We start from the raw sequence: 24,982 nt of genomic DNA, 5'->3' as shown, positions 1-24,982 counted from the left end.
GAAAAAATTCCTAAGTTTTTTTTTTAACTTATAAGTTTAAAAAATATCTGTAATCCTATCACTTGGAAGTAAACAATATTAACATTTTGTGTTTCTTTTAATCTTTAATATGTACATTTCAATACATTAAAATTGATATTTTAAAATATTTTCGAAATGATTTTTAATGACTGATACTTTACAGTACCTGAATTTACTTACCCATTCCCCTATTGCTGAGTATTTTGATTGATTCTAGGGAGTCCTTATTTTCTCTTTCATACAGAATGCAACTGTGACTGTTTATCCTGTTGTTTGAGCCCTATGATTATGAAATTATTGAGCTAAAATAATAGTTGCTACATATTCCTTAATCAATGTCCAGAAAGAATTAATAACTAAAACTCATTGAGTGCTTATGTGCCAGACACTATTCTCTGTGTTTTGCATGTCTAAACTTAGTTCACACAATTCTCTGGAATACTAATGCTGTCTGTTATACAAATGAGGCCTTGAGTGGTTAAATAATTTGCTGAAAGTTATTTTTCAGTGCAAGTTGCACATCTAGGATTATAATCTAGGCAGTTTACCTCTAGAGTGTTTTTAAAAGTTAAACTTCCCAAATTTGTATCAGTTTAACTTCTGTGCAGCAGAATATTAGCCAATATATTATATCTTTAATTTCATAGGTGAAAAAATAGCCTTGGTTTTTTCCTCTGCAAAATGAGAATACTGAAAGGACCTACCTTACAGGGTTGTCATGCAATAAAGAAAACAAAGCTTCAGAACTCTATCTAGCACAGTTGTTATGTCAGCCTTGAGGCATGAGTATGCCAAAATTTAAATATTTAAATTGTTTTTGCAAGTAGTTACATTAGATGCTGTGTACTTATTTTAATGATGATACTTGTTTTTGTATTTTCTTGTTACAATTTCTAGAATTCTTGTCTTGAAAAGCCACAGAGTCCTTTTGTGAACCAACCCAAGAAATCAGTCTTTTTGAAGTATATAGGTTTGGTACCTCTGGGGTACTGCTGCTGGCCTTGGGAGGATGTCTTTCAGAAAGAATTTCCACTAATTCTCCCATAAATATAATGATAAGCATTCAATAAATGTTAACTATTATTTTTCTGGACATCTGTTTGCTGTGTACATCCTGATATGTACATTAAATGTTCATCTAAAAACACATCTTGTTTTTCTCATTTCCTTCCTTCTCACCTGCTCCTCCTGCCTTAATATCACTTCTGAACTAAGTTGTGGTTTCTGCCCAAAGCTTATACTGCACACCCTTTTGAACCACAGAATACTTCACACAGTGTGGGTGGTTAATGAATGATTGATTTAATGAGAAACTAGTCCTCTAAGCCAAGCCATAGTAATTGATTAAATAAGTCAAGCCTAGTGGTGCTCTGAAATTTTTAAACTACTTTTGTGGCTGTAAGTGAATTCTTAAGATGTAGTAGTAGGTCATTAATGATCTTGTGCATTTTTCTTAGAAGGGTATTCTCCTTAGTCTCTGGAACAATAATGACCTGGAAGTAAATGTAGTATGTTGGTATTAACCCCGTATTAAACGAGACAACTTAATCTCTAATCCAGTCCTTTTCTACATACTAGCAGTTCTCTGCATTTTACTTCCTCCACCATGACTTCTTGCATCTCGTTCCTTCCTTCTTAACTTGGTAAACTTTACACTCTGATCCCCTACTTCCACTGCTGATTAATTAATTCTCCTGTATACTGTTTGTTCTCAAATTCAAGTCCCTAAACATCTGAAACCCAGTTTTGTCCTTGAGGATACAGACTTATCTCCTTTAATTGAGGTTCTTATTTTCCTTATAATTCAATCATTGGACCCAGATGCCATTTATTGCCACATTCATCATTCTTTGTGGCTCAGGCTCTTGAATACTCTCATCACTGTCTACTAACTTCTCATTTCCTCAGTCATTGAAGATTTTAATACATTTAATAATTTCTTCACAAACATTACCTTAGTCCAGATCTTAATTTTATCCATTACATGTAGTAATAGACATTCATTTATTTAATTTAAATTTTAATTTTTTTGTGTGTTCATACTGTGAATCCAGCTTGGTTCTACAATAGTAACTACTTTTCACACTGTTTTAAGACTAGTTAATACAATATAAAACTTTCAGTAGAGCCTGGCACATAATATGCAGTATAAATAAATGTAAGCTGTTATTATTTAGTTGTTCTAGCCTACTTGTTGCTCACTTCTTCTCACCTTAATGTGTTAGTGGATCTCAAGAAGACTACTTTCATTCTCCTGAGTCACAGTGATGTTGCTTCTTCCTATGTTACCAGTTGCCCCTTTTTCTGTCTCCCCAGAACAAGGACAGAAGTATCAACAAAATTCATCAAAAAGCATCTTGCTTTCAAGGCTCATATTTTCTAGGCCATTATGGACTCCTAGAGAAAATTGTAAGACAGTGGTCTCTAATTTAGCTGGATCTCAGTGCCTCAGGGCAGTTGTTGTGTGTATATGTGTTTTCCTGGTAAATTCCCTCTCCCATTTCCTGACTAGTTATTCCAAACTTAAATCTCCTAATCATTGTCCTGAAGCTGTTTATTAAGAATTCTATTGTCTCTAGAAACCTAACTACAGCTTCATGATGAAAACTCATGTTAGCAGATGAAAGTACTTCAGTGATCTTTTCTTTCAGTTATATTCTTTAGTCTATGTCTTTACTCATTCCCAGTTTTTTTCTCTTTGGTCTCCCAGGGAAGGTATTCTTTTCTTAACATCCTCATCACAGTCACTATCATACTATCTCCCTTCGCAGCCAAGATTCCTGAGACTCTATCTGCTTTTTAAGAGCATAATTTTCTTTAGAGGAGACATTGAATCTCTTTTGTATTGATCTTCATTAGTGCAAAATAATAATAGTATCCAACATATAGTTGGCAATGTTCAATGACTAAACTAATGTAATATAATATCTTTAGTTTATTTCTTCATCTTTAAAATGGGAACTATAAGGAGTCAGGGTTTCTTAACCACTGAGCCACATTCTCAACCTATTTATTTATTTTTGAGACTGGTCTCACTAAGTTGTTCAGGGCCTTGCTAAGTTGCGGAGACTGGCTTTGAACATATTGTTTTCCTCCTGCCTCAGTCTCCTGAGCTGCTGGATTACTTTCATGCTTCACCACACCCAGCTCTTGTAGATCATTTTCTATAAAAGCAAGCTATCATTGCTAAGAGGAGTTCTTCAACACACTGCTTGCAAGTTTTTCTTACCTAAAGCAGTTCTTAACTGACCAAAGCTTAGCTTTTTCTGTTTGCTGTAACTTTTTCAAAGTAATGATGAAAAGTTCCTTTTTCATTTTCAACAAAGTTGCTGCTTTCATAGGTTTAGTAATTATAACTTATTGATTTTTTTTGCCCTCTGTTAGGTTCTGTTTAACTAATTATCTTAAATCTTTAAAACAATTATAAGTTGAGATGTTGTCATTCCTATTTTAAATTTAGCTGGGGCTCAGCTAAACGTTTGTAATAGTATATATACACTTAAGAAAGGGCATAACTGGGATTCAGATTCCACATAGGTCTGACCCAAAGTCCACGTTCTTTCCATTACACCATACTATCTAATTATATTGTTAACCGTTTTCTAGAATCTGAAATATTTGCTTTCTTAATAGGAATTAACAAATTCATTATTAGTCAAGGGCCCTGAAGCTTAGACAGTGCAGTATAATATCTCTTTACAAAAAGAAATTAAGGTTCTTTTGGCATGTACCTATAATTTCAGTTACTTTGGAGGTTTAGGCTGGAGGATTACAAGTTCAAGCCCAGCCTAGGCAACACAGTGAGACCACCCTCCCCCCCATCTTAAAAAAGAAAAAGAAAATTAGGTCTGGGATGTGGAAGGAAGTTTTGCAAGCTTGAACTTCACAAGGTTCAAGGTGAATTGGCTTCTTATAAGGGAATGAAAGTTATAAAAACTTTTCATCAGTTGAAATATATGTTGATTATGCAGGAATATTTGGATATGTACATTGCTTAAGAGGGCCTTAGTGTAACTGACTTGAATAAAACATTCAAATTCAAAACACGGAAGAAAAGACATTGATATCATTTGTGAAATAACATTTTTCTATTTTAAATTATAAGGCTGACAGCATAATTTTTAAGCTTCTTTTTTTTTTCAGTTTTTAAGTATATAGAGAAAAGCCTCCTTGACATTAATACATTTGTTTAAATCTTTAATTTTTAATTTCTTTGTCTTTAAGAATATACTAAAATAGAAAACTAAATAATAACATGAAGTAAAGCTCAGAAGATTAAATACTTCAAATTAATAATACTTATTTTTAATGTAAAAATAAGACATGATGGAAGTGTTTTTCAGTGTATATTATCTCTAGCCAAATAAATTCATTTGCTCCTAAGTTTAAATAACTAAATAGGACTATCTTCGTCTATGTTGCTAAAACATAATATTACAGATGGGGGAATTTATAAAGAACAGAAATTTTTTTTTTCCACCTTTATGAAGGCTGGGAAGTCCAAGATCTGGGTGCTTGCAGGCTTAGTTGTTTGTTGTGGGTGTTCTCTACTCCCAGTATGTTGCTTCAATGCTGTGGCCTCTGGAGGGAGGAATGCTGAGTCCTTATGTGTCAGAAGGCAGAGGGGAAAGAGGAGTGCACTTCCTTCATGAAGCCCTTTTATAAGGCTGCCTAATCCTATTTATGATGGTTTCTCATGGCTTAATTACCTCCTGGAGGCCCACCTCTTAATACTGTTACATTGGTGATTATGTTTCAACACGAATTTTGAAAAATATACAAACCCTGACAGGTACTTGAGAAAGAATCTGTTCCTTTTTAACAGATGAGAAAACGGAGGACCACATGAGGTAATTTAACCAAGTGGGATATGTACTTGGCATGAATTTGTGGAAGAACTACATTAAAGCCCAATTTCTGGTTAAAAACACTTCTCAGCTGGACTGAAAAGAGCCTACAGACATAGTAACTTCATGTTAACACTGGTCTGTTTAATTATAAGGTAATTTCTAAGTATTGAATCTTGATGTTTTGGGTTGATGTGGTAAAAATAGAAGGGCACTTGGCTTCGGACCCTTGAACCTAATTGCTCTCTTGCTGTGTGATCTTTGATAAACCACTTACTCTCTTTTTTGTAAAATGGGGAGGTTTTAATTTGGGGTGCCTTAGGCTCATTCTAGCTCTAAAAATGTTGTTGAAAGACAGTGTAGTTATACATAAGTCCAGGAACTGAATTCTGGTGTGTTCTTCTTTGTTTGATGCTGCAAAAATAACTTAGCTTTTTAGTCTTAGATTTATCTTTAAAATGGCAGTGATACATTTCAGTAATGATGGTTAAATCCTAATAAGAAACAATGGGAAATTTAGCTATGTTTTTGCATTTCTTTTGGTGAGTTGACAGTTTTAGAGAACTTTTAAGCAGACTTGATAGCATATTTTTAAAATTTTATATGGTGGGCCTATTGCTTTCATTACATTTCATTGCAGTTATTCAGACAAAACTTACTGTAGCAGTTTACACTGTTATATATTTTTTTCCTTATTGGGTTATATGTAGTTAATTGGGGTGTGAACACAGTTTGGGATTATCTTACAGTTTACTAGTTTAGTTGTTTCTGATTAGAATACTACCATTCCCTTGTTTATATTTTTTTTAAAGAAAAGCTGATTAATTGATTCATTTAAAAAAAATAAACCAGTGACTTCAGCTAAAGATAATAATAATAGTAGTATCTAAATTTAATTTAGATTGTAGACTAGAATTATAGAATTGAATTATGCACATAGATATAATTTTTTTCTAACATTACTACAAACTGCTTTGAAATACAAAATGCATGATTTCTGCCTTTTCATTATTTCTATCTGCCAGATAAGCATTTAAAAGAGTAGTTTTATATGCATGGCCCTTTAATATTAGTGTTTTGGATTTAAGACTATGTTAGGAAGTACAGCAAGTTTTGTTATTTGACTTCATGAATATGATAGCTCATTTTCTTGAGGGGAGATCTGAAAAGAATAGTGTTTGAACATTTCCAGTAAAGTTCCAGTAAAGATATCTTTTCTGGATACAGTGTGTTTCAGGGAGCCCAATAATACATCTTTTTTTCATCAGTGATGAAAACAGCACCAATAGTAGAACAATGACAGACATTATGCCTCAGTGGGAGTATAGTCTGTCCAGCTAACAGTGGAACAAAAATATTTGGGGAAAAATCGAATCTGTTTTGAGCATGTACAAATTTTTTTCCTTGACATTCCCTAAATAATACAATAGAACTATTTACATAACATTTATACTGTATTAGATATCATAAGTAATCTAGAGATTACTTAAATTATATGGGAGGATGTGGGTTGGTTATATGTTAATACTCTACTATTTTATGTAAAGGACTTGAACATTTTTGGATTTGGGTGTCCATGGGTGTCTTGGAACCAGTCCCCTGCAGATACTGAGGAATGACTGTACTTATTTGATTGGCTTTTATTTGTTATGGTCATCATCAGATTATGAAATGTTCCATATACATTTTTTCACATTTTGTTCATATAAAAATTATTCACAGAATATAGTTGAAGTATAGTTGTTAGTACTCTTTTTTTTTTTTTTTTTTTTTTGTGCTGGGGATTGAACCATGCATGCAAGGCAAGCACTCTACCAATTTAGCTATATCCCCAGCCCTGTTAGTACTTTTAATTGTTCTGTGTCTGAAATGGATCTTAAAAGACTATCCTGAAAGCTTGACTTTGTGTATTTGAAAAAAGTTCCAAATTTCCAAATTGACATCCTTCTTTTTGGACATCCTTCTTGTGTTGAGGACTGAAATGCAGATTATAGTTGAACTTTCGGTTGATGATTTAACTGTGTCATTATGAATGTTACTGTCTTGTAATGACATTAGAGGTCAGGTGAATGTAGATCAGGTTTAGTTTGTGATTTCATGGAATTGTTCCAGACTGCTTTGCTTTTCTCATTGACAGATCTTTTCCTCCATTTCCTTGACATCATTTTTTTCCTTTGATAGCATACTTCCACTCCACTGTAACCAAAGAGAAACAAGTTGAACGTCAGTAGTCTTTACATTCTCTTTTAAGTCACTTAGAAACTATGTTATATGTCTCTTGAGCAGAAAAGAACAAACTTTTATTAACTGAGCAAACATTATATGTCAGATGCTTTCATAAACTTTCATAGATTGCCACACAGTGCATTTTTCATTATGTGAATAGGTGAGGAAAATGAGACTTGGAAAGTTTAATGACTTACTGAAAGTTTGAATGTGCCCCTCTGGGCTATTGCCTCAAAATCTGGATCTTTGTCTATATCTTTGATGATTGACATTGCTTAAGGAATCACTGATAGGTAAATGGATTATTGCAGATATCATACATACATTATTACATAGTCATTTGTCATCAAGATTCCTTCTCATTATTTATAAGTGGATTATATTCAAATAATAATTTTGAATGTCATGTAGGCATCAATCTGTGTATTGCATTGTAGAAAGGAAGAGACCCAGTCTATTCGGAGGTGCTTATAGGTTGGAAGGGAGCTTTTTTATATAATTAATGGTAGGTGTGTCTGATTAGAATACTGCCATTCTTCAGATATTTCTACCACAGAAGCTATTTTGAAGCTGATGTTTAAAATTAAGATCCAGCAATTTTCCTTGTGTATTTTTTTTTTAGCTGTGTCATTCTGAATTGCATGGAATTTCAAATTCTCACCCTTTTCCCCCACCCACCCTGTTCCAGATTTCTTCCTTGTAGATTATTCACAAGGGACCTAAGACTTCTTGTCCTTTGTATATAATGGATGTGAAGAATATAGTTCTCTTCATTTTAGTTTTAATTTGTTTCATGATGTAGTTCTGTTCAGCTTTTAAAAAATACAGAACATTCAAGATGTGTAAGTATACAATAGACTCATCCTTTCAAATTCAGGCATTTGAAGGTTGTAATGTTTTTGAAAGAAAGCAGTGTGTTGGAGTTATTTTCATTAATACTTTCTAATAAAATTATCTTTGGATTGGGGGAAGTAAGGGTTAAAGGCCACTTTAAAAAAGTAAAAGTCTTTATTTGGTTTTTAAGAAATTTCAGGGGCTGGGGATATAGCTCAGTTGGTAGAATGCTTGCCTTGTAAGCACAAGGCCCTGGGTTCAATCCCCAGCACAGCAAGCAGTTTCACTAAACCATAAACGCTTACGAATGCTTAATTATGTCTTAAGAACGCTTGTTTCTTTTCCTGTTATATAACTTTACTTGTTTTCTGATTACTTTGTAACCTGAGCTGCTTTAGGAAGGATACTGTATGCATCTCATAATTGCATAGTAAACATTAAAACTTTGTGTGTATATGTATGATTTTCATTTTATTATTTTGTTTTGCTTAAACCTTGTTTATCAGATCCCTTCCTTAGTGTATTTGCATTTATTACAACCTAAGTAAGTCATTGTCATCGATGGGATTAAAATCCTGCTTAGTTTAGGTTGGTACTTCAAAACAATGTTTTAATCTTTTAAAAATATACATAGATTTAGAGCCTTTAATTTTTATCACTCCCTGAATGTACTGTTGTTTTTATAATGTATTGTTGAGATTGAGAGTTGAACATTTAGTCCTTTTAAATTAAACTTTCAGTGGCAGTTGATTATTTTTATATCAAGCATATATATATGAGTAAAAGGTTGAGGTTCATCAGTAATAGTTAATTCTGCCACTGTTGACCTATGTGATTGATACTAAGACCAAATCATGTGGGAATCTATACTGGCAGCCAACTTCATCTGCTATATTGTTTCAGACTTGTTTAGGGAAAGAAAGATTGGAGCTCTGCTTATTGTTCCTCTCCTGAGGGTTATATTCTATCTACTGTTTTCTTCCCAGTTAACATTTATCAATTAATGACTAAGCAGCCTTCTGAGGCTGTTAGCAAGGTAAACAGAAAAAAATCTGAAAATACTCCTTGAAAAAAATTTGAGAGTCTTGCTAGTACATTCTATTTGAAAAATAAATTTGGTTATTGTAAAATTAGATTAATTACTGCAGAACAACACATTCAAATGTTTTTCAGTATCATTGTGCCTGGTAATTAAAATGTTCACATTTTAAATTGTGTTGGTATATGTAGGTAAAATAGTATTCATTCAACAGACATTTGTTTTTTGCCATCTAAATGGCATTAAAAAATGCATAGTCCTTTGAGAATCTCAGTCTCACAGAAGAAGATAGATACACAGACTGATTTATGAAGCAGTAGGGGAATATGGTGATGGTTACAATTTCAGCATTATGGAAGAACTGAGGAACATTAAGTTTGAGGAGTTCAGATAAACATCCCTGGAGAATATGTCACCTGAACTATGTTGAGAGAAAATGTAAAGAATTGGATAAAGAAGAGGGGAAAATAGGACACTGAGAGGAAGGCCAGTGGGGGAGGGGCTGTAAGAGTGATGGAAATTCAGGAAGGTTTATTTTTCCTTATTTTTTTATTGGTGCATTATAGTTGTACATGTTGCTATTCATCGTTACATATTTATCCATGCACACACTATGACAATATAATTTTGCCAATATTATTCCTCAGTATTTCCCCTTTTCCCTCTCCTGGTCCTTTTCCTCTATTGATCTCCCTTCAGTTTTCATGAGATCCCCTCTCTCACCTTTCATTTCCTTTCTTCTCTCTAGCTTCCACATATGAGAGAAAACATATGACCTTGACTTTGACTTTGGCTTATTTCCTTTAACATGATGCTCTCTACTTCCATTTTCCTGCAAATGACATAATTTCATTTTTCTTCATGGCTGAATAAAACTCCTTTGTGTGTGTGTGTGTGTGTGTGTGTGAACTGGGTATGCCTATATTGCTCTGGATATGATGACTTGAATTCTTTAGTATAAGTATGAGGGGTAGTATAGCTGGGTTGTATTTTGGTTCCATGTCTGGTCTTTTGAGGAACCTACATACTGATTTCCATAGTGGTTGTACTAATTTACAATATCTCCAACGGTATAATAGTGTTCTTTTTCTAAGGGAGAAGATCTTGAAGGGTGTGCTTTCCTTTAAGGTGCTCCTCTTTTCAAGAAGAAGGAAGGAATGTAAGATAAAGCTTATGCTTCTGTTTTGTAAAATTAAGTGATCTCTCTTCCTATTAAGAGAATACAGGAGAAAGCTTCGAGCAGGTTTGGAGGATTAGTTCACTAAGAATTTGGACAAGTTGAGTTTGATCTGTCTGGAACATTCGTTTGGAGATATGCAGCAGTCATTCAGTAGAGGAGTTTTAGACTTGGCTGCAAACATCTGGGCTGGCAATATAAATTTGGAAGCCATTAATATATAAATCAGTAATAATGTGTCTTCTTTCAGATGTGAGCTAAACTTCTTGGGAAATCTAATAAAAGCTAGGGACTCATTTCCAGAAAAGAAGTGCTCACACATTATATTTGCAAAAATTTGTGAACTTGCAAAAATTTAGGAACTTCTAGGATTCCTTGTGGACTATATAATGTTTCTTAAGTGTAGAATCCTACATGTATGGGTAGTAGTTGTAACCATTATCATAAATGAAAATACACTAGGAACTCAGTGTAGTATGAAAAAAGTCATAGAGTTATTGGGCTGAAAATGATTTAAATGGCTCTGGGAAGCTTAGGAGACACAAGGTATGTGGAATAATATTTCTGAAAGAAAGCTACATTATTGATTTTGATTTGTGTTTGTCATAGTTGTGCTCTTAATGTGCTGTGGTTTTAGCATATCCGTTTATTTGCGAATCTTGAAAAAGCTATGTTTCTTTGTGGTGTTTGATGAATGTGTGTGAGAGTTTAGGAGATTGTATCAGTGGGCACTTTTTGTTAGTCTGTGTGTGAGGGGATTATACTGTGCTGTGGACTAAGCTAGGCTGATCACTGACATTCTCATTTAATTTCCATGACAGTATTTTGAGATAGTATCATTAAACCTACCTTGCATTGAGGAACTCAGACTACTTAGAGGAGTTGAATAATTTGACCAAGATCACATGGTTTGTGAGTAACCATGTTTATTGTCTAATGTACATACTATGTTTACCCAGATAATCAATTACTCACACTTTGATAATGATTTACCATATTAGCACAGTGAAATATGAGTCCAGTGATTTGGATTTTGGAATACTCGAGTTTTAGATCTAGCTCTAATTTTGAGTAAGTCATTTTAATCTCTTTGGATATATTTTCTTCTCATTCCATCATTTATAAATGGACTGATATCTTTTATTTGTGAAAACTTTACATGGGTAATACATTTTCTATGGTTGACATTCTATGTATAGAGATATCTGATAAAAATAGGAAGCAGTTTAGATATAGGGATAGATTCTCTTAAAGTCATTTGATAGAAGTCTCTGATAGACTAGGATTGGAATAGGACTTCGTTAAAAGCAAAGTAATGACTCGTAAAGTATTCCTTGCTTAAACTCCTCAAGATTGGAATAAGATTCATTTTGAGTCATCTGCTTAAGAGGCATCTTTGACATAGGGTTGAACTGGTATTTTACAGCTAGGGTGACTGAAAAATCTATCTTGCCTACTCTTCTCTTTCATACTCATATCCATTATATTTGACTTGGAAAGGATTCCACTAACTCAGTAATTTTTATCCAGTTCAGATCAGAAGTGTGTGTGACTCTGACTAGTCTTACCCAGGTGGTAAATGCAGAACTGGGTGGATTTTTGTGGCATAAAAAGGATTCCTTAATTAAATAATAGTACGAAATCAATCAGAAATTCTGTTGGTTGTGTGTTAGGTATTGTTTTAGAGGCTGAGGAATTCAATAATTTAAGACAGACAAACCAGAAAACCCCTGCCTTTGTGGAGCTCACACTTGGCTAAGGGATGAGAAATCAGAACAAGAATTAAAGAATATGGGGTTGGATTTAGAGGTCAATAGTTAAAGGAGGGTGTTACTATAAATTGGATGGGCATTTAAAACTCATTCTTCACAGCTGAACAGAGATTTTGGTCTGTGCAAATATCTGAGGGAAGAACATTTCAGACAGAAAATACCAAGTAAAAAGACATTGAAATGAACTGCTTTATGTATCCCAAAGGATAATAGGAGGCTAGTATGCATGGAGTAGAGTGAGCAGTATGGAAAAAGATGAAGTTGAGCAGTTATCAGATCAACTGAGGCTTGTAGAATATTGTAAGGACTTGATTTTTTAACTCCAAGGGAGATGAGAAAATTATTTAAGGCTTTTAAGCAGATGAGTGACATGATTTCTGTATTCAGATGATCACACTGGTTGTTCTATGGTAGCAGGCCAAGAAATGTGAAGAGGCTATTCAAATAATCTGAGAAATGGTGGTTTGGATCATCATGATAGCAGTGGAAGTAATGGGAAGGAGTTGACTTGTGGATAAAAGTGGAGACAACAGGATTTCTTGTAGGGTTGAAAGTGAGATGAGGGGATAAACAATAAGCTTTTGGACCTTAGCGCAACTGGAAAGATAGAGTGAACCTTTGCTCAGTTTGTAAAAGATTGCAGGGAAGCTGGGGGTAGGGGGAGAAGGTTGGGACTTGTGTTTTAGACTTGATAAATTTGAGATGCCTGCTAGGCATTCAAGTGGTCAGATATATGACTTGGGTATGCAAGGGAGAGGGCCAAATGGAATATATAAACTCTGAGATTGATTGGAAGTGAAAATAGATGACATCAAGACTTAGAAACTGAATGTGGATAGACAAGTAATCTAGAATCAGAGCCTTTTGGATTGTAGATTTGATGATGAGTAAGCTCCTGTAGTAAAGCAGACTGACAACTAGGAACAAGTGAAATAGGAATCATTATGGTGCTTGGAAGATGAGAAATCAGTTTTAGGAAGTAGCTCTGTCCATTGCTGTCAGTTGGTCAAGTAAGAGGAGATCTGAAACGTTAACGACTAGATTTAGCAATGTAGAAATCACTGGGTCCTTCTCAGGAGTAGTTTAAGTGAAATAGTAAAGATGAAAGCTTTTATGGAGTGGATTCAAGATATAATGGAAAAATGGGACTTGAAGACAGTAAGTTAGAAATCTCCCTCTCTACCTGCCTGTGGTTTCATTGTACCTGGAGAGAAATTAGGTGGTGCTGGAGTAATAGAGGAATTGTGAGAATTTGTTTTTTAACATGGGAAACTGACAGTTATGAATGTGAATGTGAATTCTTTAGCAGAGAAAAAATACTGATGATATTAATTGTTAAGGGTGATTTCTAAAAAAGAGGTCTTTGAATAGGATATTTGGGGTGGAAGTACTTTATCATCATGATTTTATTGTACATATATATTATGTATCACCTAGAGTTTCTGTTCAAATGCAGGGTCTTGTTTTTGTAAGTCTGGGATGGGACCTGAAATTCTGCACTTCCAACAAGTTCTTACACGATTCCTGTATTTCTGATTCCTGTACTCATGAGTACTAGAACTAGGTACTTTAAGTGCAAGAACTAGCAGATTATATTGGCATAAAGTACAGTGGATATGTTCGGTTAATGCACTATCTCTTTAGGTTGTTTCTGTTTTCTGAGTAGAACAGGAAATAGTCATTTTAGATTGAGGATATAGGAGGTGACGTAAAATCATCTGGGAGAGTAAAATCAGACTTGAAAAAAGGGTTGTGGTATTTCAGGAGGGGTACACTTGTAGTTTAAGAGTTTAAACTGAGATGAATCAGTGTAGGTAAGTGTATGTTATTTTCCATTTATTTTTTTGAACTACGTAGGTTCTTGTCAGGAATAGGTAGGCTGTTGGGATTTACCATGGCAAGCATTTTGGAGGAAGGGTGAGAGAGGGAGATTTAAGTGATTTCTGGATATATAAATCATCATGATTTTATTTAAAGTGGAGAATTCTGCTGTAGGTAAGAATGTAGAGGGAATGTATTCATTTGTGTCTATTAAGACAGATTAACATCCTTGTAAATCATGCAGGTTTATAACCATAGTCATACAATGAAATAATTTACTATGGACAAATACAGAAGAAAGATTTTCAACCATTGGTTTTTTTTTTTGTCTCTCTCTTGGATATTACAGATGACCATGGATGAAAAATACGTAAACAGCATTTGGGACCTTCTGAAAAATGCAATTCAAGAAATCCAGCGTAAGAATAACAGTGGTCTTAGTTTTGAGGAGCTCTATAGAAATGCATATACAATGGTTTTGCATAAACATGGAGAAAAGCTCTACACTGGACTAAGAGAAGTTGTTACCGAACATCTCATAAATAAGGTATCCAACTTTAAAAGGACTGTTGCTAATGCAGTATTGAATGTAGAGAATTTTTTATACCAAACTGTACTTTGACCAGAAGTATTCATTTTAAAGGCCCCAGAAAGCCTATAGAAATTTTTAATTCCTATTTTATAAAAGTCTTATTCAAAACCTACGATCAACTAAATCAGAATATTTGATAATTAAGAAAAGTTTAAGTTTGTGATCTATAAGTATGTTCTCTATAATCATAACGAAGCAAAGATAGTAGTTGATAAATGCTTATTGTTAGAGATTATTTTTTCTGAAAATGCTTTAATCAGCCCATTTTAGCTTTCTTCTCTTTCTTGTATATTTGAAAATAATAAAATTATATTGTTTAAAAATATTCTCCAAGACTTTTCTCTAATTGAAATTAGTCTTACACATTTTAATTGTCATGTGGTAAACATGAATTTTTTAAAAATAGTGTTGCGCTAACATTACAAAATGGTTCTGTGATTCCAAAAAGCTATGTATTTTTAAAAATAAATGTTTTAACAGAGCATACTGCAAATAAAATGTAATTTCCTTTGTGAAATAACTTTACCACAATGTCTTGCTTAAAGATTTTTAAACAAAACAGAATATCATGGCTTCATAAAAAACTTGCCATATTTTATGTGTGATACCTAAGGTATTCATTTTTAAAATTTTATTTTGGGAAAAAAATCCTTAAAAATTTCATAAATGGTACAGTGAATTCTTATGTACCCTTTACCAGTTGTTAACATTTTGTAAATCTTCCTGTTGATACTTGTTATTTACTGCTGTTATTATCAATATTAAATATTATCACTGAACATTTAGAGAATAGGTTTTAGATTTTATTTACCCTAAAATACTTTGTAATGTTTATAGCAAGAATAAGGAAATTCTCTTATGTAATCAAAGAACTTTGATTAAAATTAGGCAATTTAACATCAACAAAATACTGTTATATAGTCCATATTTCATATATCCCCATTTGTCCTGTGTAACAGTAATGTACTCTGAGTAATTTGTTTTCTGATCCAAGATCCAGTCCAGGATCACATATTCAAGTTCCTCAACCTGTATTGGTCTTTCAGCACGTTGTTTTTTTTCAAGAGTATAGGTCAGTTGTTTTCTAGACTTGCCCCACAGTTTTTGATTTTTCTGATTGTTTCCTCATGACTAGTTTCAGGTTATGCATTTTTGGCAGGAATAATACATAAGTGATGTTGTATCCTCAGTGCATCACTTCAGGAGGCACATGATGTCAGTTTATCCCATTATTGGTGATGTTAACTTTGATCACTTGGTGTCCGCCAGATTTCTCCACTGTGAAGGTACCATTTTTTCCCTTTGTAATTCATAAGCAATATGTTCAGTTATATTTTGAGTCTGTGTAAATATCTGTTCCACCAGAAACGTCCATGTGATGGTTTTTGCATTCATTGATGATTCTTGAATGAATCATTAATTACTATGGTGGTGGCAAAATAGCAACTTTCTATTCTCTTTCTATTCTTCTTTTTTTATAATTCCTTTCTTTTGAAGAGGATTACATGAGTGAGATAGTTTTTTTATTTCATGAAGGTGATTGTGTTCTTCATACAATCAACAGTTTTTGTTAGGTTCCTCCTATACACAACTTTCAGTTAAAATATAGTGAATGCAGAGATGTCATACTGTCCCTTTTAGGAGTTCTGATGTGAAAGATGAAATACATTTAAATAACAGTATGAAGCCCTAGATAATTAAGTGGCAAGTGAGCGATAAATAGCTTAGGAATTCAAATGAAGAAAGATTACCCTGGACTTTGAGATTTCATGGGAAAGAATGAAATTGAACTGAGACTTTAAAAAATTGGAGATACATATGAAAATATGGAATGCACTGCAGGGTGGCAGATAGTGTTATTATAAAGAGATGATCTGATTACATTTAGGTGGCAAGTAGAGTTTGATTGAGGTATATAATAATTGTGAGTTAGTTTAATTATAGTGTTTGAAGATTGTATACAAACTGATTTTAGAAAAATTTGAATGTGAGACTAAGGAATTTGGACCAAACAGTGGAGAGTTTTGGTGATTGTAAAAAATGGGTGATAAGATGACAGACTATTTGAGGGTTACTATGAGAAAGATGTAAAGGTAGAATTGTGAGGACTTTCTCTAGAATCAGGAGATGACCTGGAAATGTTTGGGTAAAATCATAGATTGGAAGTGAATGAATTTCATAGGTCAGAAATTTTTAAGTAAGGTGAGGCATAATTTGCTTATTGGAAGGATATATGGTGCCACCAGTAGTAATGTTATGAAGTCATAGTGGAAATTCAACTTGGAATGAGGAAAGGGTAGGTTTCATTGTAGATCGTATTGACAGATTTTATAGATGGTAAGTACCTTCAAAATTAGTGTGAGGTCATTAGCTGCTCATGTAAAAAAATGTACATTTGTAGATATGTTTAGAACTAGGGCAAGAAATTAAAACTAGATATGGAGATTTGGCATTTGATAGCATATACTGGGGAGTAAGTGTTAGATTTAGAGAGTGAAGAGCCCAGAACCAAGGGATAAATGTTCAGGAGCAAACTATAGTTAAGTAGTTGTGGGTAAAAAAGAAGATTAATTTAAGAAGTTTGGCGTTGACAATCCAAAAACACCAAAAGCTGAATGATTTCTCTGATTAGTGGATGATGATACATAACGGGGAGGCGGGGAGGAGGGAAGAATGGAGGAAGGGTGGTTTGTATAGAGGAAAATGAGGAGTGGGGAGGGGTAGGGGGAAGGAAAGATAATTGAGTGAGACAAACACCATCACCCTATGTACATGTGTGATTAAACAAACAGCAAGACTCTACTTTGTGTACAACCAGAGAGAAAGTTGTACCCCATTTGGGTACAATGAATCAAAATTTTAAAAAACTCACACAAAAGTTGATGTTTAACATTATTAATTGGAAACAAAAAACCAAAAAGAAGTCTGCCATTGAAAGGAGAAGGGGAAAGTGGAAGACTTAGTTAAAACTACTGAAGGGTAGAAGATTGCAGTGCTTGAGTTCTTGGTTATAGTAAGAGTATGAAATTAAAGATAAAGAAGTAGCGTGGTAGCACCTAATAATTCTCATTTATCATTTACTATATTTCAGTCTCACTTCTAGTGCTTTTATGTTTATTAACTGATGATAAACGATCATCATCTGCTTTACAAAGGAAGAAACTGAGGCACAGAGAATTGGTGATTTGTCCAATTTGTGACTAATTAGCCTAGCTGGAACTGAATTCAGGCAGTCTGGCTTCAGGCTGATGCCTTGACTTCTCTGTAGATCTGTTCTTGGGGCAGAATGGATTAATCAGAATGCACTAAATATGCTGATATTGAGGTGGTTAAGAAGCTTCAAGTTAGTTGAGTCACTTCATAAAGCTATAGTTCTTTCAGCTATAAATTGCACTTATGTAAAATGGAAGGCATAGGATGTAATATCTGAAATCCTTTTTAAAACTTATGAATCTAGGAATCAAACCATCCATCTTCCGAAAATGAGATGAAGAAACTTGGAGTAGCCCTTGTGTGGTATATATACTAAGGAATTGACAAGTAAGGAAAATGATAGTTTAGTAGGAGTTGATCTGAATCCGATTTTTTTTTTTAAAGCTGTTTTGTAACTTTGGCACAGATGCAGAAAAAGCATCTTTAGTTAGTGTTGTGGTTGAAAATCAGCTCTTACAAAAGTGAGGAGCAGAGGGGAGACCATAGTGTAAAGTCATTGTTTTAAGTGAAATGATTTTGGACTCTAAAACATGGTCAAGAGGTAAAAACTCTACTTTCATTGAGGATTAGTTTTCCACATATGAATTTAAGGGTGACATAAATGTTCAGTTCATAGCAACTGTCATTTCAAAAATATAAAGCTGTTTTTTATTGTATGTTCCCTAAAACATGTATTCAAATTGATTGTACTAAATAAATGAAAAAGTGTACATGCTGAATGAATTTTTTCTCTTACGCATAGTCATTAATAATATGTTTCTTTAATTTTTTTCCTTTTCCTGTAAAAAAAACCATTTGACCAGTCAGTTTCTGTCTAGGAAGTGTATTAGTTTCAGCATATGTGTGTTGATTGATGTCTGATAATTAAGTTCTTGAAACTTCTGCTTATCCATACTTTTATTTTTCTTTTCCTTTTTTTGGAGTGCAGGGGCGTGTACTGAGGCTCGAACCCAGGGGAACTTAACCGCCAAGCCACATCCACAGCCCTTTTTTGTTTTTTAAATTTAGAGACAGGGTCTCACGAGTTGCTTAGTGCCTCAGTAAGTTGCTGGTGCTGACTTTGAACTCGTGGTCTTCCTCCTAACACTGGGATTGCAGGCATGGGCCACCACATCCAGCTTCTTTTCCATTTTTCTTCCTTCATCTTACTCTTTTATGAAAAACTTGTAGTAACCATACAAATATAGTTCTGGTACCAAAAGAGAACTGTTAACTGATAGACATGGCCTATATACAGTAGCTCAAAATGTTTGCCTCCTAATATAGAAAGTATCAATGTTTTACTAAGTAAATTTAGGGATGCTATGTGCAAAAATATAGTTTGCTTGACCATCCATATTGCCTCTCTCCATTTCACCTTTTTTGATTAGAAGGTAAGAGAATGGCTCAAGGTTCTGTGGTAAAATTTCATATTTTTAATGTCACAATAAGTACCCATTTTTGTGGTTCTGCATCATTACTGTTTTGTCACTTTTTGTTCACTATGCTTTTAGCAATTAGCTGAGCTACATATTTTTATATCCAAATATGTGAATTTTTAGTTCTATAGTATAAATAGCTATGATCCCTCTTTTCACATTGAAGAATTGAAGGGAAATACAGTTTTTGCATGGAATTATGTAGGGTTTTTTTTATGGAATTTGTTGGTACTTTGATTTCAAGGGGAGAACAGTCAATATTTTGACAAATGTTTTTGGTAAAATAGAGCAATACAAATGACAAAAAGGCAAATGAGGGGTAGTTATAGAGAGGATACTTCTTGAGGATGAAAGGTGCTTATTATTGGTTCTCAAATTTGAAGCAGGCACAGAAAATGTGCTAGTTCTCTGGTTCACTTCTGGTAGTGTAATATTCTTTCTATCTCTATAGAGGAATGTCTCCTTTGAGGAAGCTTAGGTCCAAAGGAATTTGGTGAAATTCTCAAGACCACAAAGCAAAATGTAGGGTCATGGAAAGGCAGATCTTGACTAGTTTTAGTAAACATGAAAATATTTCAGTTTTCATAGGGATTTTTCCCCCGTAACAACTTATTTCTTTCTAAAGAAAATAACATAGAAAGCATGCAGGTTGATACTAGAAGAAAAACATTCTGTAACCCTTTAGATTTAAGGACTCATAAAATTTTCACTCTCAAAGCTATCCTTATAAGTCTTCTTATCACAGAATTCAACATTCAGAAGTATTTGTCAGACTTCGAGTGTAAGGAATATATTAATAAACAGCACATCTGATCCCTGCATTTGTGAAACAGAAAATAAATGTTTAGTTATAAAATATAACGAAAATAGGATACAGAAATAGAGAAAGGAATGGTGAAAGTAACTACATAGGTCAAGAACCTCTCATTTCAGAGGCATTGATGTTTAAACTGGGTCTTAGGAACGAGAGGTTGCTGATAAGAGGGTTGAAGGGCCATTCCAGACAGGGGAATGGCTGTGTACAATGTATTTCTCTGTAAAGGGCCAGATAGATCCTCAATATTTTTGTTTTTCTAACCTCTGTTGCACCTCCTCAGCTCTGCTTCTATAGTTCAAAAATGGCATTAACCCATACATAAATGAACATGGCAGGATTCCAGTAAAACCTTATTTTACAAAGGCAGCAGGACATCCTTTGCCAATTCCTGGAGTAGAAACATTAAAATATGTTGTAAATGAAAATTAAGTTGATAATGTGGAGGAATGGGTCAAGGTGAGATTGGAGAAAGAACCAGAAGCCATCATGACTGACTTTTGAAGTCATGGCAGAAGGCTCTGTACTTAATTATATGTGTATTAGGGAGCCATTCAGTGATTTGTAGCATGACAATGACAAACTTTGGTATAGGTTTAAAATATTAATTTGTCTGCTATATGGAAAATAAATTAGAGAGTTTAAGAGTTGATGTGAGGGGATTAGAATGAAGTAATCCAGTAATTTGGGTAATAGTAATGATTTATACCAGTTCAGTGACATTGGTAATTGATAAGAGTTTTCATATTCAAGACATGTTTCACCTGTAGAATGTTACCTGCTGACTGATTGTAGGGAATAAAAGAAACTGAGGTGATTTCTAATTTTTTGGCTTTTGGAAAGGTCGTGAGATGATCCCACTTTTTTTTTTTTTTTTTTTTTCAGTGCTAGGGATTGAACCCAGGACCTTGTGCTTGCAAGGCAAACACTCTACCAATTGAGCTTTATCCCCAGCCCACTGATTCCACTTTCTGATGTAGTTTTGAGGTAGGAAAAGATGCTCCATTTGAACAGGCTAATTTCTAGATACCTCTGAAATTGAATATGTAAATCTAGTTGTCCAAAAAGTTTGGACTAGAAATGTAAATTCGAGGGATGGGAGCATATGTAGATTATATTTAAAGTGCTAGAAGTAGATAAAGTCACAGAGAAAAGGGGGTCAAAGATCAAACCCTGAGAAATTTAAACATTCAGTGTTCCCTACAGATTAAAGATTGTATTGGAGACTAAAAATTGCCAGAGTTGGTGGTACTTTAAGAATTAGTTCTAGCTTTAAATAAATAATTTTGATATTTGTTTAGCCAGGTACAGCGTTTGACAGCTGTTTTACTTTGTGTGTGTGCGCATGCACACGCACCTTCACACCCTCATGCATGTCTTTTAAATGCTAAAAGACAGTTTTAAATTTAGAAATAGTGATGATCAGTTCCCTTCTTATGGGTCAGAGTAAGGGTAGAGCCATGTCTCTTTATAAGATTACTATTTGGGATTCCAAATATGACAGACAAGTTAGGTAAAAAGTCATCCTTCAGTAATCAGGGATTTGTCTTTTCTTCTTCTGCCTCTTGTTAAACACTCCCTGTTTAAAACTAAGTAATAGATGACAGTTCAGTGGAAGAAGTACTAGGTAGAAAATAAGAACTGAGCTTTAAGCTTAATTCTGCCACTATCAGTCTTGAACAAATTACTGAACCTTTCTGGATTTTAGATTATTAACCAAAATGAGATTTTTTATTTTAAAGAACTTTAACATTATATAATAATCATTTGATACATTTGGTTATTTAGACTTAGAAACATCCTAGATTTTTGAATTTTACCATTTCTGTGCAATAATGTGTGTTTAGAATAAAACCATTTCAATTTGAATTGTTCTAAGTCAGAGGAAAAACTTTAGCATTAATGTAGCAAGAGCTTTATTAACTCAGTTTGCTAGCACTCAGAGGTTTCTTAGATTTTCCTTATGCTTAATTTCTCAAATTCATATTTTGTAGTAATAATGGGATAGCATGGTAGTCTTAAATGAGCCTATGAAAACTAATTCTTGTACTTGGAAATTATGTTTTCCTCTTAGAAAAATAACTGAAACAAGATGTCAACTTTTAAAATCTGGAAGCATCTGTCCTTAGGTCAGTTACTTAAGCAGACTTAACGTTTATAATAAAACTTTTTGAGTGCTTTTCCACCTCCTTCCTAGGGAAATGTGAATGACTGTGGAGAGGTATTTTAATGGCATGTATGCACAAAATAAAAATAAATGGTATCAGTAAATTAAAAATATTAATGGAAACAGTTAAGAATAACACTTTTGTTAGCAAAGACAGATTCTGTTCAGAGGCCCACAGGTACCAAGTTTCTCCCGTGTTTTAGCCACCCCAGAATAAGCAGGACATGATACCTGCCAGCAGGAAACTCAGTTTTAGTTAGATAATCAGATTTGAAGGGGCATTATTTTTGCCTGAACATTTCAGGGCAAGGTACAGAGAAGAGGTCACTTTCAAGACCTTTAATAGATTTGTAAAGATTCAGCATGTGAACTAAGTCAAGATAAGAGTCCTAATAGGGAAAATTGCATGAGAAAAAAGGCAGGTAGGTGTAAGTTCACTGAGACGGATTGGTGTACTTGGGACATGAAAGGTCTTCAGGTACATGTGTAGGAAATGGAAATGGTGAAGTGAGTTGGACTAGATTTTGGAAAGTATTGTGTAGTAGTCTTATTCTGTTGGTGGGGTAAGCCATTGCTTTTAATCTATAAAAAGAGACTGTGATGGAGAAAATGAAGTAAAATATTTAATATGAGTGCTATTTTAAGTGTTTAATTATGATTTCTGCTATTTTGTCTTGTACTTTTTCCCTAACTTAAAGTAATTGGCAGACACTGGGAATGTATTATGTTGAATATTGCAGTTGCTTCATGTGGTGATAGGAGTTAGAAAACAGAGAAAGGCAGACCGAATATGGGGTGATTGTACTAAATGTGAAAAGGGTAACTCAAAAAGTGGAGACTTGGGGATAAGATGAGGAAAAGGAATTATTGAAAGTCAGGAAGATATCAACCATGAGATATGACCTAGGAAGATAAGTGACTTCTACTTTGGAAGGGTTGGAAGAGAGATGTTGGGGGAGAGCAAGGGTGTCAAGTGTTTACTGATACTGAATACTAGCTGTCCTTGCCTTAAATTGTTATATAGATTATAAGCACTATGAAGGCAGTTACCCTTCTCACTTATTTATATATGTGTGTGTGTGTGAGTGTACTTTTTTAAAAAATGGGTACTAGGAATTGAACTCAGGGACACTCAACCACTGAGACATGTCCCCAGCCCTATTTTGTATTTTATTTAGAGACAGGGTCTCAGTGAGTTGCTTAATGCCTCCCTTTTGTGATCCTCCTGCCTTAGCCTCCGGAGCTGCTGGGCTTACAGGTGTTCACTACTGCACCCAGCCTGTTTTTATATTTTGTATGATATTCTTTTAATATTATTAAATATGTGAATCAATGAGCTAGGCTCTTTCATCTTTGTATCTCTTGCTGCTTGTTTGTAGTTTGTATTCATTTGTGTGCTAAAATGAATCTCTAGCAATACAGGCAGTAAAAATGGAAACCACAATAGTGTATAGCCACAAATTGCTGAGATTCATTTATCTTTTGTACTTTATCTTCTTCCTGTACCTACCCAAGTTACTTACTAAGTCTAACCATCATTTTAAGCACAGTGTGATTTGGGGGCTGTATAACTCTGTGTGTTTGAAATCAGAGAATATAAGTCTATTGGAACCAGATTGTGATTTTGTGAAACAGGGATTCTTGGGCTGGGGATAATAGCTCAGTTGGTAGAGTGCTTGCCTCTCATGCACCAAGGCCCTGGGTTCAATCCCCAGCACTGCCAAAAAAAAAAGTGGTGGTTCTTTTCTCCCTGGTACTTGAAAGAACAAAAATAGTAATTGCATATTGCTATATTTGTATATATTTTTATCAGTTTCTTCTGTCAGTGCCCTTATAGCTTAGAGTTTTAACTCTTATGCCAATGATATAATAGCTTTTAATATACCTTTTGTTATCTTAACCATTGGAAATGGATAATTCATAATGGAATCTTTCTGTGCTATAATACCTTTTGTTCTTGGTGCATTTCTTTCCACCTACTACATAAAAAACTAGTTTTTTCGTGGTATTATAATTTTTGTACTCAGAGAAATTCTAATTTTCTAAGTTAGGTTATTTTTAAGTCTAAAAGAATATTATGTTTAAGAAAAACGTCTACTACTGAGCAATAAATATCACTGGCCTTTTCTTTTTAGTTTGTGACTGGGACTTGCTGAGTTGCGCAGGTTGGTCTTAAACTTGCACTCCTCATGCCTTAGCCTCTCAAAAGTAGCTGGGATTACAGGCTTGTGCCACCACACCCAGGGAAGAGTGCAGTTTTTAAAATGATGTCAAAATTAGATGATTTTTGTCTTTGCCCTAATACATAGTTGACTATATATTGAATTAGGAAAATTTGTTATCCTAACACCTTTTCTGTGCCTCTGCTTTCATTTTCATGCTAATTTTTGAGGTCATATGAATGCTGATAGTGGGTTTGCCCTAGTCCCTGTGAAGGAGATAAAAGTGGTTAAATGTGTCTTGTATCCTCCATAGTGCCTAGCACCTTGCTTTGCTTGTTGGAAGCAATTACACTGGACACTTAGTACAAACAGTGAAGGTGGGGAATATTTGTTTTTGAAATTCAAAGTAGTGTGCTTTTTGTAAAGTCCTTAAAATTATATTACTAACTATATATATTAGTGAAATTACTTAAATAAAAAATCTTCTGAAGGAAAAAAATTATTTCCCTGTTGCAGCTTTTATTGTTTTATGGATACTACTAGTATGATTTCTTTGATTACCACACTTATTCTTAAAGTTAGTGAAAAATAATGAGAATAAATTATCCAGCAAATAACAGTGACTTTTATATCATTCATCAATCTAGCCATTAGTGACTACCAAAAAGTTAAAATATTTAAAAAATAGTAAGAAACTCGATTGTAAGATGGAAATCTAAAGATTGTGATGTAGTATGAGCATTATTTACCACATTTATGTTGAATATACAAATAATTGGAAGTTGGCTACATTAAGAACTCTCAGAATATGAAGAGTTCCTTTCAGTCACGTATAAATTTGTGTTCTTTAAAGTTTTACGTGCATTTGTGATCCTGTGT

At 34.0% G+C, this 24,982-nt stretch overlaps 1 protein-coding gene across 3 annotated transcripts in view; it reads left to right on the top strand.

The window, feature by feature from the left end:
* Positions 1-24,982, top strand: part of CUL3 (cullin 3) — an 80,647-nt gene that overhangs the window by 4,868 nt on the left and 50,797 nt on the right. The window contains exons 1-2 of one of the 3 annotated variants that reach the window (XM_079134524.1): positions 14,149-14,284; positions 15,489-15,615. The exons of 1 other annotated variant lie outside the window; for it this stretch is intronic. In XM_079134524.1, the coding sequence (XP_078990650.1) occupies positions 15,568-15,615 (48 nt within the window). In that variant the 5' untranslated portion in view covers positions 14,149-14,284; positions 15,489-15,567. Of the gene's footprint in view, positions 1-14,086; positions 14,285-15,488; positions 15,616-24,982 lie in introns of those variants that run through there. One more of the 3 variants, XM_079134522.1, reaches the window with a different exon arrangement.

Source organism: Sciurus vulgaris (assembly GCF_902686455.1).
Source record: "Sciurus vulgaris genome assembly, chromosome: 3".
Lineage (NCBI taxonomy): Eukaryota > Metazoa > Chordata > Mammalia > Rodentia > Sciuridae > Sciurus > Sciurus vulgaris.
Note: the sequence above shows the minus strand (reverse complement) of the source record. Positions and strands in the feature narration are given on the sequence as shown.